Below are 15,286 nucleotides of genomic sequence, written 5' to 3' on the forward strand. Positions count from 1 at the left end.
CTCTGTGAGAGTTTTTTATTTGATTTTTGCATTTCTTCTGGTCAACTGAACCCATCTTCTGCCATTTTCAACTTATTTCAGATATTATGCTTCTAACCCTAAACTCAAACTTTGTGTCTTACTTCTGCCATTTGACCCATTCCTGATTCTTCTTATAAATTTGTTCTTTTGGCCTTTCCTAGTACTGGATCATACTCTTTCCTCTTTCTTCACTTCCTGTGTTTCACGCCTGTTATATCCTGTCCAACTTTGAGTTCCTTTCTTCTCATGCAGGCTTTGATCCTCACCTCTACCAAAGAAAACTCCATTTAACAGCAATTCAAAGCTCAAAAGTCCTCTTTATTATTTATCTATTAATCAGTTCCATTATATATCGTTATTCAATTTTGTTGTTTTAAAAATATATCAATGAATAAATTTTTATCTATGTGTATACATATATGGAAAATTATTTGGCATTCAAATGGTACCAGCAGAAAGACTCTGTATTACATATCAATCAATTATACAAATTTTTATTCAATTTTATTATATTTTGAAACTATACCAGAATGAAATAATTGGTTTCTATCTATATATGTCTATATATGAAACACTATTTGGTACACAAGTAGGTACCACAAGGCCTCTTTATTATCCATCAATTCTCAGTGGTACCAGAAGTCTTCTTTATTACTTACATATTAGCCAATTTATTACATTTGTTTATTTAATTTCATTAAAATTTGAAAGCATATGAGCATAAATAAATTTGTATCTATCTATCTGCTCCTTGGTCCCTAAGTGGCACCATCAATCTTAGCAGCTCTTACATTGTGTAACCATAGTAGCAAGCAATCTCCATATCTCTTTCCCTCTCAATGAAAAACTGCACTCTCCCCAAAGCAGTGTACTTGGCAGCATTCTCACGCTCTTGTTGAGCCTTCTTCTTCATGGCTTCCCGCTCTGGCCTCTGCTCTTCTGTGATGGGAGTTGATATTACTTGCCCAGGAACATTGGGTTTCCTCCATGGAATTGGTTGTAAGGCAAAGTCTTGGAGTAGATATTGGTTTTGAGGCTTGGGCGGTTGTGACTGGGGCTTGGTCCCAACCGTGGGAACAGGTTGCCACTGGAGAGAGGTGCAAGATGATGTTTTGTAGGGTGCAGGCCTAGAAGCAGCAGACGGAGGGGCACTAGGCTGGGTAGAAGTGGTCAGACCAGACTGGGTTGCACTGGTTAAAATTGGCTGAGCTGGCTTGGCAGGACGCATCCAAGATGGGTTGGCAGTAGCTGGTTGGGATTGGTTGACTGCCATGGGTTGAGCTGAGCTAGCGGGACCAGGCTGGGCAGGATAAGCCCCAGTGGGTCTGCGTGAGGCCAAAGACTGTGGCCTCCTATTGATTACTGGTCGAGGTGGAGGTTTCTCCAGGGTCAGAAAAGGCAAAGGTACCAATTTAACCTTCCCAGGTGGTGGAGGCTCATAAATGGATGGAGCGGGACCCTCCCTTTCAGCACTGATATCTGAGTTCTGGGCTTTGACTTGTGTTTTCTCAGGACCCTTATCCACCAGCCATGGTTTCATAGCTGGGCATGGACGGGGGTCTTGGGTACTGCCTGAGTTTCCCGGGCCCCGCGAGGAAGAGAGCCCAGTTTTCTTATCATTCTTCTTCCCCAGTGCATGGAAAACCTGCACTGACTCCAGCATGTGCATGCCGAGACAGCTCCGAGGCTTCTTAAAGGTCTCTTGGCAAAGCTCAGGGGTTCCTCTTCCGTTTCATCTTGGGCATGGTTGGCTTCTCTTCTGCCTTGACTTTGTTGCCTGGCTTCTTCTTCTCCTCGGCTTTCCTGGAGTTGTTTTCTCTGGTCCTCTTGGTCTTTTCCTGCCCATGGCCCTTAGCCTTGCTGTTTCTGCTGGATGCAGCTTTCTGAGCTTTGCTGATAGAGTGCTTGGCTGTGTGCTCAGGGGCCCCAATACTGTCTGCATCCCTGTGAGCACCTTCTCCTTCCAATGTGCACTCTTGGTCCCTTGGCTGCATTTTGGCCTGAGGAGTTCCATCAGGAGACTCTGAAGCTTTATGTTTATTGTTCTTCACTGGATCACTAGGACTCTTAATGGTACTTGTGGTTTCCTGCCCCTGATTCACCATGATGGCTCTGGTGTCATTGGATTTTGTTGTTGTGGGACTTTCAGTTTGGTCAAAGTCTTTCAAGGAACTGAAAAGCTCAGGAAGGTGAAAATCCCCCACCAGTGCAGTGAGGTCTTCAAATCCACTGCTAAATTCAATCCCATTTTCAAGGGTGCCTTGGTCCTCAAGACCCAGGCTGTTGTTTCCCAGATGGATATTTTCAGAATGTGGCTTCTCCTCTTGGTCCAGAGGACCAATGGAGGCCAGAAGCTGGTGGATTTCAGGGATGTCTAAAGGGAGTAGTGGAGGATCCTGGTTCTCCATGGATAGCTGGTAGGCATCCAGTGGCTCTGAGAGCATGGTTTTAATCTCACACAAATTCTTAATCTCTGTTTGTTCCTGGCTTTGATTTGGAGGCAATGCCAAGAAATCAGAAGAACTCTGGACTGGAGTTATTATGGAAATGTCCCCAAGTGCAGTTGGTGGGTTTCTCTCAAGTATTTGGATATTTCTGCTACTGCAGGAGTTGGGGAATTCTGGAGGTTGTGGAAGACAAAATGTCTGACTTGGAGGTTGCAATCCCAAGGAAGCCTCCATCCCTAGGGAAGTTTCCATCACTGCAAAGGAAGGAATCAATGAAGATGGTAAGTAGGATGCTCCCCCTGCCCAGCAACACACTAATCAGGGAATCTGCCAACTGTGGATAAGGCATTTCTATTACTTTTTAAGGACCATGAAGAGGACTCTGTAGGAGGTGCCTATTAGTTACAGGTGATCACTTGATGTCATAGTTTTGGGCTGGCACATCTTCATGGCAGCATGGCTCACTGGTAGAGCACTTGACTACTCTGTGGGAAATGCACAAAAACTGTTTTATGAAGTCTCTCTTGCTCATATAGGGGCCTCTCAATTCTCTCCACTCTCTTCGGAGTGTAAGAACACTTGACACCATGAACTAGGAGAGGGTGGAGCTGTTGCTCATGAAATATATGTGAAAAGATAGGGTTTTAGACCCCCTTCTTTGGGCAGCATCTCAGAATACAAAATTTAAGTCCTGGAGTAAATTAAGGAACAGTTAATCTTTCAGTACCCTGGTAAGTTTTGAAGTATCTTCCTAGGAGACCAAAGTAAAATGAGGGAAATAAATTTATAATGTGGTGATGTAGGGGGACCAATCTGCCAATGCAGTGAAAAGTAGCTTCCATCAGTGTGCTCCTGGAGGTCTCCTAAATGCATGGTGAGTGGCTATTATGGTGTCCTGCATTCTCATCTTATGGACACGGAGATTGGGAGTGCTGAACAAGTATAGTATTTAAAATCTCAGGACTTAAATTCCAAGGATCTGTGAACCCACAGCTACCAGCCGTAGATTTGACCCTCCTTTTGAATGCTGTTCTTATTCCTCCCACTTTTTGATGTTTGTACTCACCTTGAAAATTTGTTTCTGTGATAGGTTGAGTAGACACAGAATAGTAGATCCCATGGGTAGAGACTGATGGTAGGACATTTGAGGGCTGAACCTCCTTCAGCACTGTCACCATTTCTGGTTGAGGGGCAGCAGCACTACTTCCTGCATATGGCACAGATCCATAGGATTTCAGGCAGGGGCCATGATCTTCAGAGAGCAGAGTCCCCAGAGTGTTTTGATCATAGTAGTAGACCTGGCTTCCTTCTTGGTAGGGAAGTGACAGGCTATGCCCCTTATTTGGATTCTGAGATGGTGCTGCCTGCATAAGCCTGGCTGACAGTGTTGGATACACAGGGACCATGACGTTGGCATCAGAAGTGTTGTCATATTGGGCTGTCATTGACCTGGAAGAACCTGCTGTGTTTTGGTCAATGACAGTCAGAGTAAAGTCCCCGAGGGAAGATGAGCTCTTTTCAGCACTTTCTATGATATCCCACTCAAAAATACTTGGGTAGGAGGCAGATGCCATGGGAATCTGGTTCTGGCCAGTAACCCCAGACACCATGGCTGTGCTAGCATGTTGATAAAGGTAGGCACTGCCCATGAGTGGCTGGAAGGAGGTGCCACAGGTTGAGGGCAGTAACCATGCTGAAGTGGCAGCTGGAGCAGAGGCTCTGGAGAAGTTGCAGACACTTCCTGTCAGGGAAGCTGCATTGCTCACCACAGGGAGAGAGAGCTGCAGAGAATGTGCAGTCCCATGTAAAGAAGAATTTTGGAATTTTTCTGTAGGAAGCAAGAGGATAATTAAAAATTGATGAGACAGGCAGATTCTTACAATATTTAAGAAACAGTATTATCTGAATGTTGTATCAGTCAGGAAGCTTCTAATACTAATAATCATGGATGTACCCCAAATCAAACCATTTTGGATGTCTGCAAGTGTTGGAGCAGTTTGGTACTCTTCTGATCAATTACCTTTGCTCTCATATTGGGCTCAGAAATCCCAAGTAGTCTGCCTCACACATTGGTCCCTAAAAGCATCCTTCTCCCTGTCCTATCTTTCCTTTGAGCCTGCACTAGTATTGACTCATGTATTTTCCTTAGAACTGAAGCATTTTAGAATTTAGAGAACATCTAACATTATCAGTTTGCTAGTGATTAAACCAAGGGTCAGAGAAGATTGACTTGCTCAGTATCAACACCATGTTTCAGAAACTTACTCCTTTGCCAGGACTCTATGCTCCAAACAAAAAACAGAAGTCATGTGAAATAGAATTTTATTTTTCCCTGTTTATAGAAAACAATACTTGTCTCACCACTGTTATCTTCGGAGTCTCATTTTGCTTGTGCAGATCACATTAAATTTCCTAAAGTTCACTGTTAACATCCAAATGGTAAATTTATTTTTTTTTATTATTTTTTTTTAGTTAAGGAAGGGTTATATTTAGACTCAATAATATTTCTCACTTGAAGAATCCCAACCAAAAGACCAGTGCAAAAAAGGCTTCATATTAACTAAAATGAATGCTAAGGAGAAATATTTTAGTTATGGATAGGAATGAATCAAAATTAATTAATTGCTCTATAGCTTAGAGTCCCAGTATTTTATCAGATGCCACTTCTAAAGTCAGGGATAAAATAAATATGAAATTTGAAGAATAAAGCATCTTTTTAAGTTGAGCTGCTTAACTGTAACCCCTGTCCCGCAGTAAAGGAATGTGCATATTTTGAACAATTCTGTAGCAGCAGAGCGTGCACTCAGTAGAACACGAAGTATTTTTGCTTCTTATGGCAAAATACAAGTATTGAGTAAGAAATAGAATTTCCTTACCCTTTTTTGACTGCATAACTCTCAATACAAGAAGCCTGTTTTTAAAATGTGAACTTATTCAAAATGCATAAAAATGTAAGAATGTACAATATACTTACATACCTCCTAGTGGGGTCAAATGAGTGCCTTTCATTAGACATACAAAGATGTCTCAAGGCACTTAAGGGGTTAAGACACAATGCATGCATTCCTTTACATCAAGTATATGAAATCACATGATTTGGAATAAGCCAACCTTATGATAAATATAATTACATTATTAAATTCAAGAAAATTTGTAGATTCATATCTATACTTTTTATAAGATGCTGGTAAATGGACAATGTGCAGCATTTCCTGGGAATAGCAAATTCCACCTTTCTTCTTCTGAACAGCAGGTCTCTAGAGGGGGGCATGTAGGGAAAGATGTGCTGCATCCATAGGCAGTGTATTGGCTAATATTGAGAATGATATTGCTAAAATCTTAAAAATAAAATCTGATAATCAGTATAGTAAGTACATGATCCACTGGAAAAAAGAAAGCCAGAGCTGACTCCTGATATTTACTTCTTTTTGCTTTCAAGATACAGGTGTACAACAAAGATGATGAGGATTCTGAGCCTCGCTTGTGGCAATTCTACCAGAAGGGGACTGCATGGCACCACCACAAATTTTCATAAATTACCCTGAACATACTCAGTTATTCACTATTTGTTCGGAGCAAAGCATGAAATAGTCTTCCAACACATGAGTTATAGATTCTGAAGGGTTGACTTTTTTTTAAAACATAAAGTGCAACAGTGCTGAAGTTTTCAAAGTTCTTTTTTTTTTTTAGTTCTTCGTTTTTTTGTGAGATGCCATTTCCTGCAAGCAGTGTCATGGCACAGTGAATATAATGAAATACAATGAATAGCAGTTTTCCAACATGTATTTCAGATCTTTTCTTATTTATTTGACGATGTCGTTAAGGGTTTAATAAAGCCTTCTTCATAAACCTTCAAAATAGCTTCACATACAAATCTGTATTGACTAGGTGTTTGGATCATCATGGCTCGTTGATCTCTCATTGTTCTTACAATATCTAGTGGATAAACTGGCTGATTGCATTCAATGAGACACATGGCTGTTTCCATAGTAATAAGAACCCCAGTTCTTCCAATTCCAGCACTGCAATGAACAACAATAGGTTCTTCTTTGCCAGCCCTCTTATTTCGTACATGACAAACAAAATCCAGAAAGTCACTTGAATCATCAGGGACTCCATGGTCAGGCCAGGCTATGTACTGGATCTGAGTGAGTTGACGACTCTCATTTTTCTCTTGGTTGAACAGTGTCATATTCCTGAAGATATAGGCAGCATTTCCTTCTTCTGAATGGCAGGTAACTTGATAGCATCCATAGGATGAACTACCTGTGGGTTCTGGCCAATACTGATGACATTTAACTCTGCCACATTCAACTTGTGTGGTCAACATTACAACCATGGAGGAGCCTTGTTCCCAAGTCATTTGCCAAAAATCTGCACAAGTGTGTGGTAACGGCCCTTGACAAGCAATGTACTGATTGATAATGCTTGAAGAAGGAATTTCCATATTTATATAGTTTGCATTGATGTAGTCTTCATTACCTTTTAAAATGACCCGTGTAGCATCATAAGGCGAAATGTCTCTGTATCTATTTTTGGAAATATTCTGAGGTAATTTGGCACAAGACATTGTCATTCCAGGTTTTTTACGATACAGTTGATCAAATTGTGTCAGGACCGTTCCAGTAATAAGCCCCTCAGCTAGCTGGACCATTGACTCCCGCAGGGAATGGTCATCTTGATGGACACTATCTAGTGGGGCTTTCTCAGGAATGTACTGGAAGTCTGGTTCATTTTCTAGTTTTTCTTCCACTACATCATACACAGCATTGGGTCGAACTAGAAGCACGAGTTCCCCAGAATGTCTTTCACAGCTAGCTTTAATAAATAGGACAACTCGATCATGGGTATGTTCTGTAATGTCCCGACCATTAATTAGTACAACTTGGTCCCCTTCATTCAATCAAGGGACACAGAGGTCAGCAGGTGTTCCTGGTGCTACTCGGAACACAATTACAGGCATCTTCTGATCATATCCTCCCTTTACATTGAATCCAAACCTTCCATTTTCATCAGGTTTCATTCTGATTAGAACAAGATTATCATGTGGAATACCACCATTAGGAGTAGATTTTTCAGGGGAAGATGGTATATCAAATGCTTCATTAGTATGATTTTCCAGATCTTGCTGAGAATGTGAGTATTGAATTTGGTTCCAACTATTTTTCTTAGATTGTTTAGGTGGTAAAGCTGGGGGTTGCCCATCTTCAGGTGTTTCTTGTGATGGTGATGATTCCAGAATGATGCTATTAGCTTGTGTAGATGATGGAGATCTCTGACTCACAAAATCTTCACTTTGTGAAGTGTGAACCACATGGTCTACCAAATGACCAACTGAAGATGGTCGTAATTGGGTTCCCTCTTGTGTGAATGCAGAATTTCGATGATTAGGAGTCCCAGGTGGAGATCGAGATGGAAGGCTTTGTGTTTCTAACCTGTCATCAGATATTGAATTTCTGCTTACTACTTCCCAATCCATTAATTTCCGTGCCAAAGGTTTACTTGGGGATCTTGCAAATACCCTGTCTTTATTTGCCTTTTCTTTGCCATACTGAACTGACTGGACTTCAGTTCTCCCACAGTACCGGAATTTTGAACCTAATGTAAAATAATGTGCAAAAAAATTCTTTTGAGGTGGAAGTGGTCTGTCCAAACGGAAGAATGTGTGATGTTCTACACATGCTTTCCACAAATTCTTACAAGCTCGGTAATTCACCATATTAAATCCCAGTAGTGTTTCTCTAGATTCATGCAATTCCTTTCTAAGTTGAACAAAAAACTGTTTGCACTTAAAAGAAATCTTCACAATCTTCAACCATGGAAAGGTATTCATTCGTACCCGGTTCTTATAAATCAGAATTCCTCCTGACATCACACCAATCATAATTTCATTGTTACTTTGATCCCTTGCATAGTGGAATTCAACTCCATAGAGTTCTAAGGTACGTGCTGTGTTCAGGTAATTAAATTCTGCTTCTGCAGGAGATAAGCCCATATGTTGGTGATGTAATTTTGCAATTTCTTTTTCAAAATCTTGAGGTTGATTAGGAATGAAAGAATAATCTGAGAGGTAGCCTGGCAAGTTTTCTGACTGACTGTAGTCTCCAAGTTCAGACTGAATGGCAAATGAAGCTAAAAGGGCAGCAGTATTATAAGGACAGGGTAATCTTCCAGTAAGAATGTCTTGTTTGATTTGCAAAAAATATTGGTACCTTGTATACTCTTCTTGTAACTTGTTGGGGTCACTTTCAAAAAATTTGACTCTAAAGTTCAAACTGTAAGGAGATCCTCCTAGAATTAATAAAAGCAGTTTCTTTAGCTGCTTCCTTATTGGTTTGTTTGGATCCAGCCACCTTGGGTTATCTGTGGAATCATCAGCCAACTGTAAACCAAAATAGTCTCGTTCAGTCAAATCAAGATGCTTGAAGACTATATCCAACAAAACTTGTCCCAGCTCATTTTTATTAACTTTGAAAGCTTGTACAGTGTTATCCAGAAGAAGGATGTTGCAAACCACCTCTGTATTTTGTCTGTCTCGGGCCAACTCTGATGCTCGTACATTGTAGGTTCTGCTAGCAGGCAATCGGAAACGTGAGGTCATTACTGTCCACACAAGATATAGAGTTCAGGCACCGCGAAACGTTCCATCTTCGTACGTATTCCATCCCTTGTTCCTTCATTCACCCATAACAGATTTCAACTATAACGTTGGGAACTTCGTATCACAGCCGCGTCCTCTCGGCTTTAGGAAAAAAAAACCTCGAGGCCCGGACGCACCCGGGAGAAGCGCGTCTGCCGCGCCGCGCCGCTCCGGGGGCTCCCTCAGCGCTCCCCTAGCAGCAGCCGCCGCGGCGGCCGTGCCACGGCCGGGAGCCGCCAGCACCACCTCATGCTGCGGGGCTGCCGCGGGCCAGCGCCGCCCGGGAAGTGGCAGGGAGGCGGACAGCCGGCGCCCTCTCCCACCTCCCTGCGGGGATGAGATAATCCACACCCCCCAAAAAGCGACGTGGGGGAGGGGATCTGGGGCGGGGGGCCTGGCCCCAGATCTCTGACCCTCCGGCCAAAGCCAAATCTCTTCCCGCCCCAGCTCAGGCCCAGTTTCAGCCCCTCCAAATGTAAATTTAAAGTGTCATTCTTTATCCTTTTCAAGCCTGGCTTCTGAATGTAAGTTTCTCAACAACAACAACAACAAAAAAAGTTATTTGTGCTTTCTGAGCTTCAGGTTACTCATCTGTAAGATGACTGCAAAAATATTAACAGTGATAATTCTTCCGTGAATAAGAGTGACACTACATAAGATTCATACAGAGGAAAATATAGTAAGTTCTGGAGAGATAGAAATGAAAACACAGAACTAAAAAGAATAACTAGATTCTAATGAACATTTGGATATATAGCAAACATCAAAGCATAGCAAATTTACTAACAAATGAAGTTCTGTTATCATGCATTGCAATAGTATGGAAATGAGCCTTTCTACTTTATTTTAGTGAATACTGTTAACCAAAACACTGCCCACAATTAAAGGTGATTTTAAATGAATTTCTAACCAGTACATATTCACAGATAAACTATCTCATCAAAAAGTGTGTAATAAGCAGCAAAATTCAACAAAAGTGAACATATAGGTAGCCACAATTTATGTAGATAAATATTTCAATAAAAAGGATATAAAGGGCTGGGTTTGTGGCTCAGTGATAGAGCACTTGCCTAACATTCATGAGGCAATGAGTTTGATCCTCAGCACCACATAAAAATAAAATAAAGATATTGTGTCCACCTAGAACTAAAAAATAAATATTAAAAAGGGGTTATAAAGGCAGATGCAATGGCACACACTTATAATCTCCACTACTCAGGAGGCTGAGGCAGTAGGATCTTAAGTTTGAGGATAGCTGTGGAAATTTAGGAGACTCTATCAAAATAAAATGTTAAAAGGGCTGGGATGTAGCTCACTGGTAAAGTGTCTCCATGTTCAATCCCTGGTACTTCAAAAAACAAAGCCAGAATCAACCCTGCCATGTTCAAAAGCAAAAATCCACTATGGGGTGGGCCTCTGGTCCCATCCCTGAGGAGACTGAGGCAGTGGGTTCACTGGAGCCCAGGAATTTAAAGCCACTGTGGACAATGTAGCAAGATCCTATCTTAGAAACAAACAAAATAATGTGCTGGGGATATAACTTGTGGTAGCATGTTTGCCTAGCATGTATGAGACCCTGCTTTCAATCCTAGCACTGGAAAGAAAAAAAAAAAGGAAGGAAGGAAGGAAGGAAATTTTTACAAATTAGAGAACAAAAGAAGAAATGTGCTTCTTAACCAGATCAAGTAAACGATATTAATCCTATTAGGTACATATTTCAATTTATATAAAAACATCTTTTGATAAAAATGTCAGTTATCAAAAAACAGAAAAAAACATTTTAAAAAATCATAAAAGTTATATTTATTTATTCTGAAAACCTAGTTTGTAATCATCTTTAATAGGAAAATGTTGTCCCTAAAGTCTGATAAAACTATTACCACTAGAGTACAATAATACAATTAAAATAATTTTTTCATGTTTACTTGTGCTAGGGATTGAACCCAAGGCTTTCCACATGTGAAGCATGCACTCTGCCACTGTGCTACACCCCCAGCCCAAAACAATTCTTTGAAATGTAGAAAAACCCAAAAGCCTTTAAAAAATTATCTTTGATGAACATGGAAGACTTTCTATTCTTACATAGGTCTTTCTTTTGGTTCTTAGGTTTAAAAACCATTAATGACTATTTGTATAAACTCTGTTTTAGAATGAAACTATCATAAAGACAAAAACAGTCTTCTGCTTAAAGACTACCTATCATACAAAGGAATGTGTCCTTCTGATGCAGATTAGGGCACATCATTTTTTCAAAATCCATGTAGTTTAAAAAATCAGAATAAAATAGGACATGAAAGTTGCTGTTTCCCCAGCCCTGTCAATAAGCACTTTCATTAGCATGTTTATAGGAAGAATCATTTCTAAAACTTACTTCTAAAATGTTCATATTCAAACTGTCAAGGTCATCTGTGTTCAATGAGGCCATAAAAAAACCCAAACAAACAGAAGACTTTTCTGATAAACTGCTTTCCCCAGTGATACCCTAATTCTAGCCTTAGTTTCCTTGCTAGTCCATTAATTTAAACATTTTCCAAACCAGCCTAATTTTCTCCAGCATTGGGAAGATTTCACTCTATGCTCTCTGCATTGATTTAAAATCTTTGGTTCTCCTCCTCCTTCCATTCCAACCAACCTCTTTTTTCTTGAGACCATCTCTATGCTCTTCATCTCTTTTATACTCACATTTCTTTTCCATATTGTTATATTCCCCGCCCTGCCCCCCGCCACACACACACCAAGTTCCTGTTGCCCTGTGCTTCAATAGCCACAAACTTGCTTCCCCGAGAACATCTGCCTTCTTACAGCCCTGTCCTCCTGCTCCCCTCTCCCTATTTCTCTTTTCACTTAGTTTAAACAGGAAACTTCGAAATATGTGAATGTCCCTTTTATGAACAGCGCTAAATGTGAAATACTGAAGTGGAAATCTTAGTGGAGGGAGACTGTTATAGAAGAAAACTCTTGGTACTTGATGCTAGTTTTCTACCCCACCTAGGATTTCTCTCTTTCTGTTCAAACAAACATACCCCCAAAATCTTATGTCATTCTCCATACACGTGCCCCTTAAGATTCAATATTAGAAAAGAAAAGGACCAGAGCATGGGCAGTGTGTTTATCCTCCTGTAGCAGATGAGGAAACAGATTTTGTGAGAGAGTAAAAGATGGTCCAGTCCCTACCTAGTACCTGTCAAAGTCAAAATGAAATTCGATGTCCAGATTTCTAGTTCCATCCTCTCCCCTATTATTCCAAGCTCTTGTGATTCCATTAGTAAATTTAGGCAGGTAAAAGTCAACGAAAAACTTTAAAACCTTACCTGACATGGTTAAGAGGTCACATCAATCGCAGATACAAAGGATGAGGAGACCGTCCCAGAGGATGTGTGGGTGGCTGAGGCTAGGGAATGCATGTTTCCCAGATCCTCCTGCCACACTGATGTTGCTTACTGGTCACTGGTCTCTTGAAATGATCCAAATTTGTTTACAATTGCATGGAAACCCTAAGATTCTACTAGGTGGCAATAGGTTTGGTGGGAGGATGATGTCACAAAACTGATAGTTTAAAGGTACAAGGTAGCCAATAGGGAGGTCAGATTCCCAACGAGAAGGTGGGATTGGGTAGAGAAAATGACAAGAGTTGATTGGGTAGAGAAAGTAACAAGAGAGTTATAACTAAATGGCCCAGCTCTGGGGAGACTGCAAGAGGGACATGATATGCCCACCTTCCCCAGGTGCTTGTGTTAAGGTTATCATCGCAGTGTTCCTTCTTAATCTTCATTAAAATATTATGAATATGTTATTTATTATGTTACACATTATAATAGGTAGTATGTAGTACATAATTATATTTACATATGCAGTTAATATCCCTGGAGATGGAAGAAAGAAACATCTAGATTGAGCAAGTATAGTTGTTCTGGAACCATAGAAGTTGATCTGATTAGTGAGTGAACTTACTGCAGCTTTGAAAGACGAAAGAAGGGGGTTAAAACACTCTTTTTTTCTTTTTTCTTTTTTTTTTTTGAGGTATAGATGGATGCAATACCTTTACTGTATTCATTTATGTGGTGCTGAAGATCAAACCCTGTGCCTCACACATGGTGAATGCTGTACAACTGAGCCACAACCCCAACCCTAAAGAGTTCTTTCATAACTTAAGGGTAGGGTGAAGTTCCTTGAGGGCACCCTCTAAGGAATAGTGTGGTCCAAGTTTCTCTTTAGTTTCTTCTTAAATACTATTTTCTTTGGACTAAGCTGGGTCAGGTTGGACTGGTAACTCTCCTGCTCTCCTTCCCCCACCCCTCTTCATTGTAGACATTGTTTCATGGACAAGCCTTGATTCTGCATTCTTATACTCATTGATATTACTTTCTTTTGACTTCAGAAGCAGGGGTCTTCTTTTCTGTGAACTTATTCTTTGAAAAATGGACTCTGAACAATAGAATTAAAAACTAGAGAAGTGGAAGCCCCAGCTGACTGTAAAATTTCCCTCTTCTGGGCTTTGATCACAATTCTTTCACCCACAATTTTCTGCAAATAGCTCCTTGTGTCACATAGACATCCTTCCATCGACCTCTTTCATATGTGAGAGGCACTGAGGATTATTTCCCTCTTCTTATATAAGTGAATCCAATGTGGCAGATACTATAACTTTCTCCCCCCTTGCAAACAGCCATTATAGAATCTTGGGCCTCTCACATTATTTGTCTGCCATACTTGCATGTAAGGCCAGGAAAAATGGAGAGGAGAATGGTTAGAAGAGAACATTAGTAGAATATAGGGAAAGCGAGGGTAAAGAAAAAGAGGATTAATATGGACTTTTTTGTGTGTCAAAAAGAAGTCAACACACTTTGATCTTATTTTGTGTTAATAAAATAGACAATTGGACAGGGGTGGGGGTGGTCCTGGGAATTCAAACCAGGGACACTTTGCCATTGTGTCTAGCCCTTTTTATTTTTTATTTTAAGACAATGTCTCACTAAATTGCTTAGGGCCTTGCTAAGTTGTACAAGCTACTCTTGAACTTCAGATCCTTCTGCCTCCGCCTCCTGAGTTGCCGAGATTACAGGTGTTATGCCACCAAGCCTGTAATTTATGTATATTAATGGAGCTAGCCAGAAAGTGCAGAAACTACCATGAATTCTATACAGTGATGATAAAAATCTTAAATATAGTTTTCTTATTTTGTTTTATGTCATATCATCTTATTTTTGTCATTCATTAGTGTATTTGGAGACTGTGGAGGGCTCTTAAAGGCTCTGGATTTTCAACTCACTTATTCTTTGTCATATTTTAAAGGAATCCAACACTGTAAGACATATTCCATGTTTTTCTACTGATGATTGTTTGTGGTGAAGCATCATGAATTAACTTGACTTGATGGATTTGTAGAGAAAGAAAGGCATGTGGAAAAAGCATTGTGGTAAGTTATACTGTGTACCCAAGAATGAGGTGTGTCTGTGTTCAGCCAAACTTGATCTAGATTGCTTTTGCTTTTGATCCCCTGGAGAGTGCATGTTTCACTAACTTATGTTTTAACTGTGATTAAAGTAACTCAGGACTGAGTAGTAATGATATGTATATGAGGACTAAGCTGGATTGGGGGAATAAATCAATGGATTTAATAATTTTCTACAGTCATTAGGTTTTTTTAAAAAATATTTTTTAGTTCTCAATGGACCTTTATTTAACTTATTTATTTATATGCAGTACTGAGAATTGAACTCAGTGCCTCACACATGCTAAGCAAGCGCTCTACCACTGAGCTACAATCCCAGCCCAGTGGTAAGCCTATAAGGATGTCTGGATTGATCTATTTGGGGACTTCCCTAGAGACAGTGAGTAGAGACTATGTGATTCAGGATGTCAAAAGCTGTAGGAAGAAAAGCTCTTATGAAGAGAAAATATCATATATAAACATTAATATTGCATTTATAGACATAGTTTCCCCATCTCCTCTAGTGCTTATTATGAAATATGATTTTTGGTGGTTTTGTGTGGAATAATGCTTAGCTAAGAAAGAATTATAGAAGGTTTGGCAGTAAAGATATGGTTTGGACTATGTAAATGTTTTCAAGTTTTTTTTCTTTTTAGATCAGTTTCATACCTCACATAACTTACTTCTTTTTTTTAAAATATTTATTTATTTTTTTAGTTATCGGCAGACACAACATCTTTGTTGGTA

General features: G+C 40.1%; 2 protein-coding genes across 2 annotated transcripts; both read right to left on the bottom strand.

Annotated features, from left to right (window-relative positions):
• Positions 1–808: 808 nt before the first annotated feature.
• LOC124084869 (uncharacterized protein C2orf78-like) lies at positions 809–12,512 on the bottom strand. Its single transcript, XM_046432275.1, is given in 5 exon segments — positions 809–1,739; positions 1,741–2,722; positions 3,535–4,296; positions 12,420–12,434; positions 12,437–12,512. Coding segments are annotated over 5 exon segments (2,766 nt in total).
• LOC124084868 (tyrosine-protein phosphatase non-receptor type 4-like) lies at positions 5,874–9,206 on the bottom strand. Its single transcript, XM_058575105.1, is given in 1 exon segment — positions 5,874–9,206. A coding segment is annotated over 1 exon segment (2,802 nt). The 5' UTR covers positions 9,070–9,206; the 3' UTR covers positions 5,874–6,267.
• Positions 12,513–15,286: the final 2,774 nt, after the last annotated feature.

Source organism: Marmota monax, unplaced genomic scaffold, assembly GCF_021218885.2.
Source record: "Marmota monax isolate L192 unplaced genomic scaffold, Marmota_monax_Labrador192_F-V1.1 WCK01_AAM20220418_F8-fsc00106, whole genome shotgun sequence".
Taxonomy (NCBI): domain Eukaryota; kingdom Metazoa; phylum Chordata; class Mammalia; order Rodentia; family Sciuridae; genus Marmota; species Marmota monax.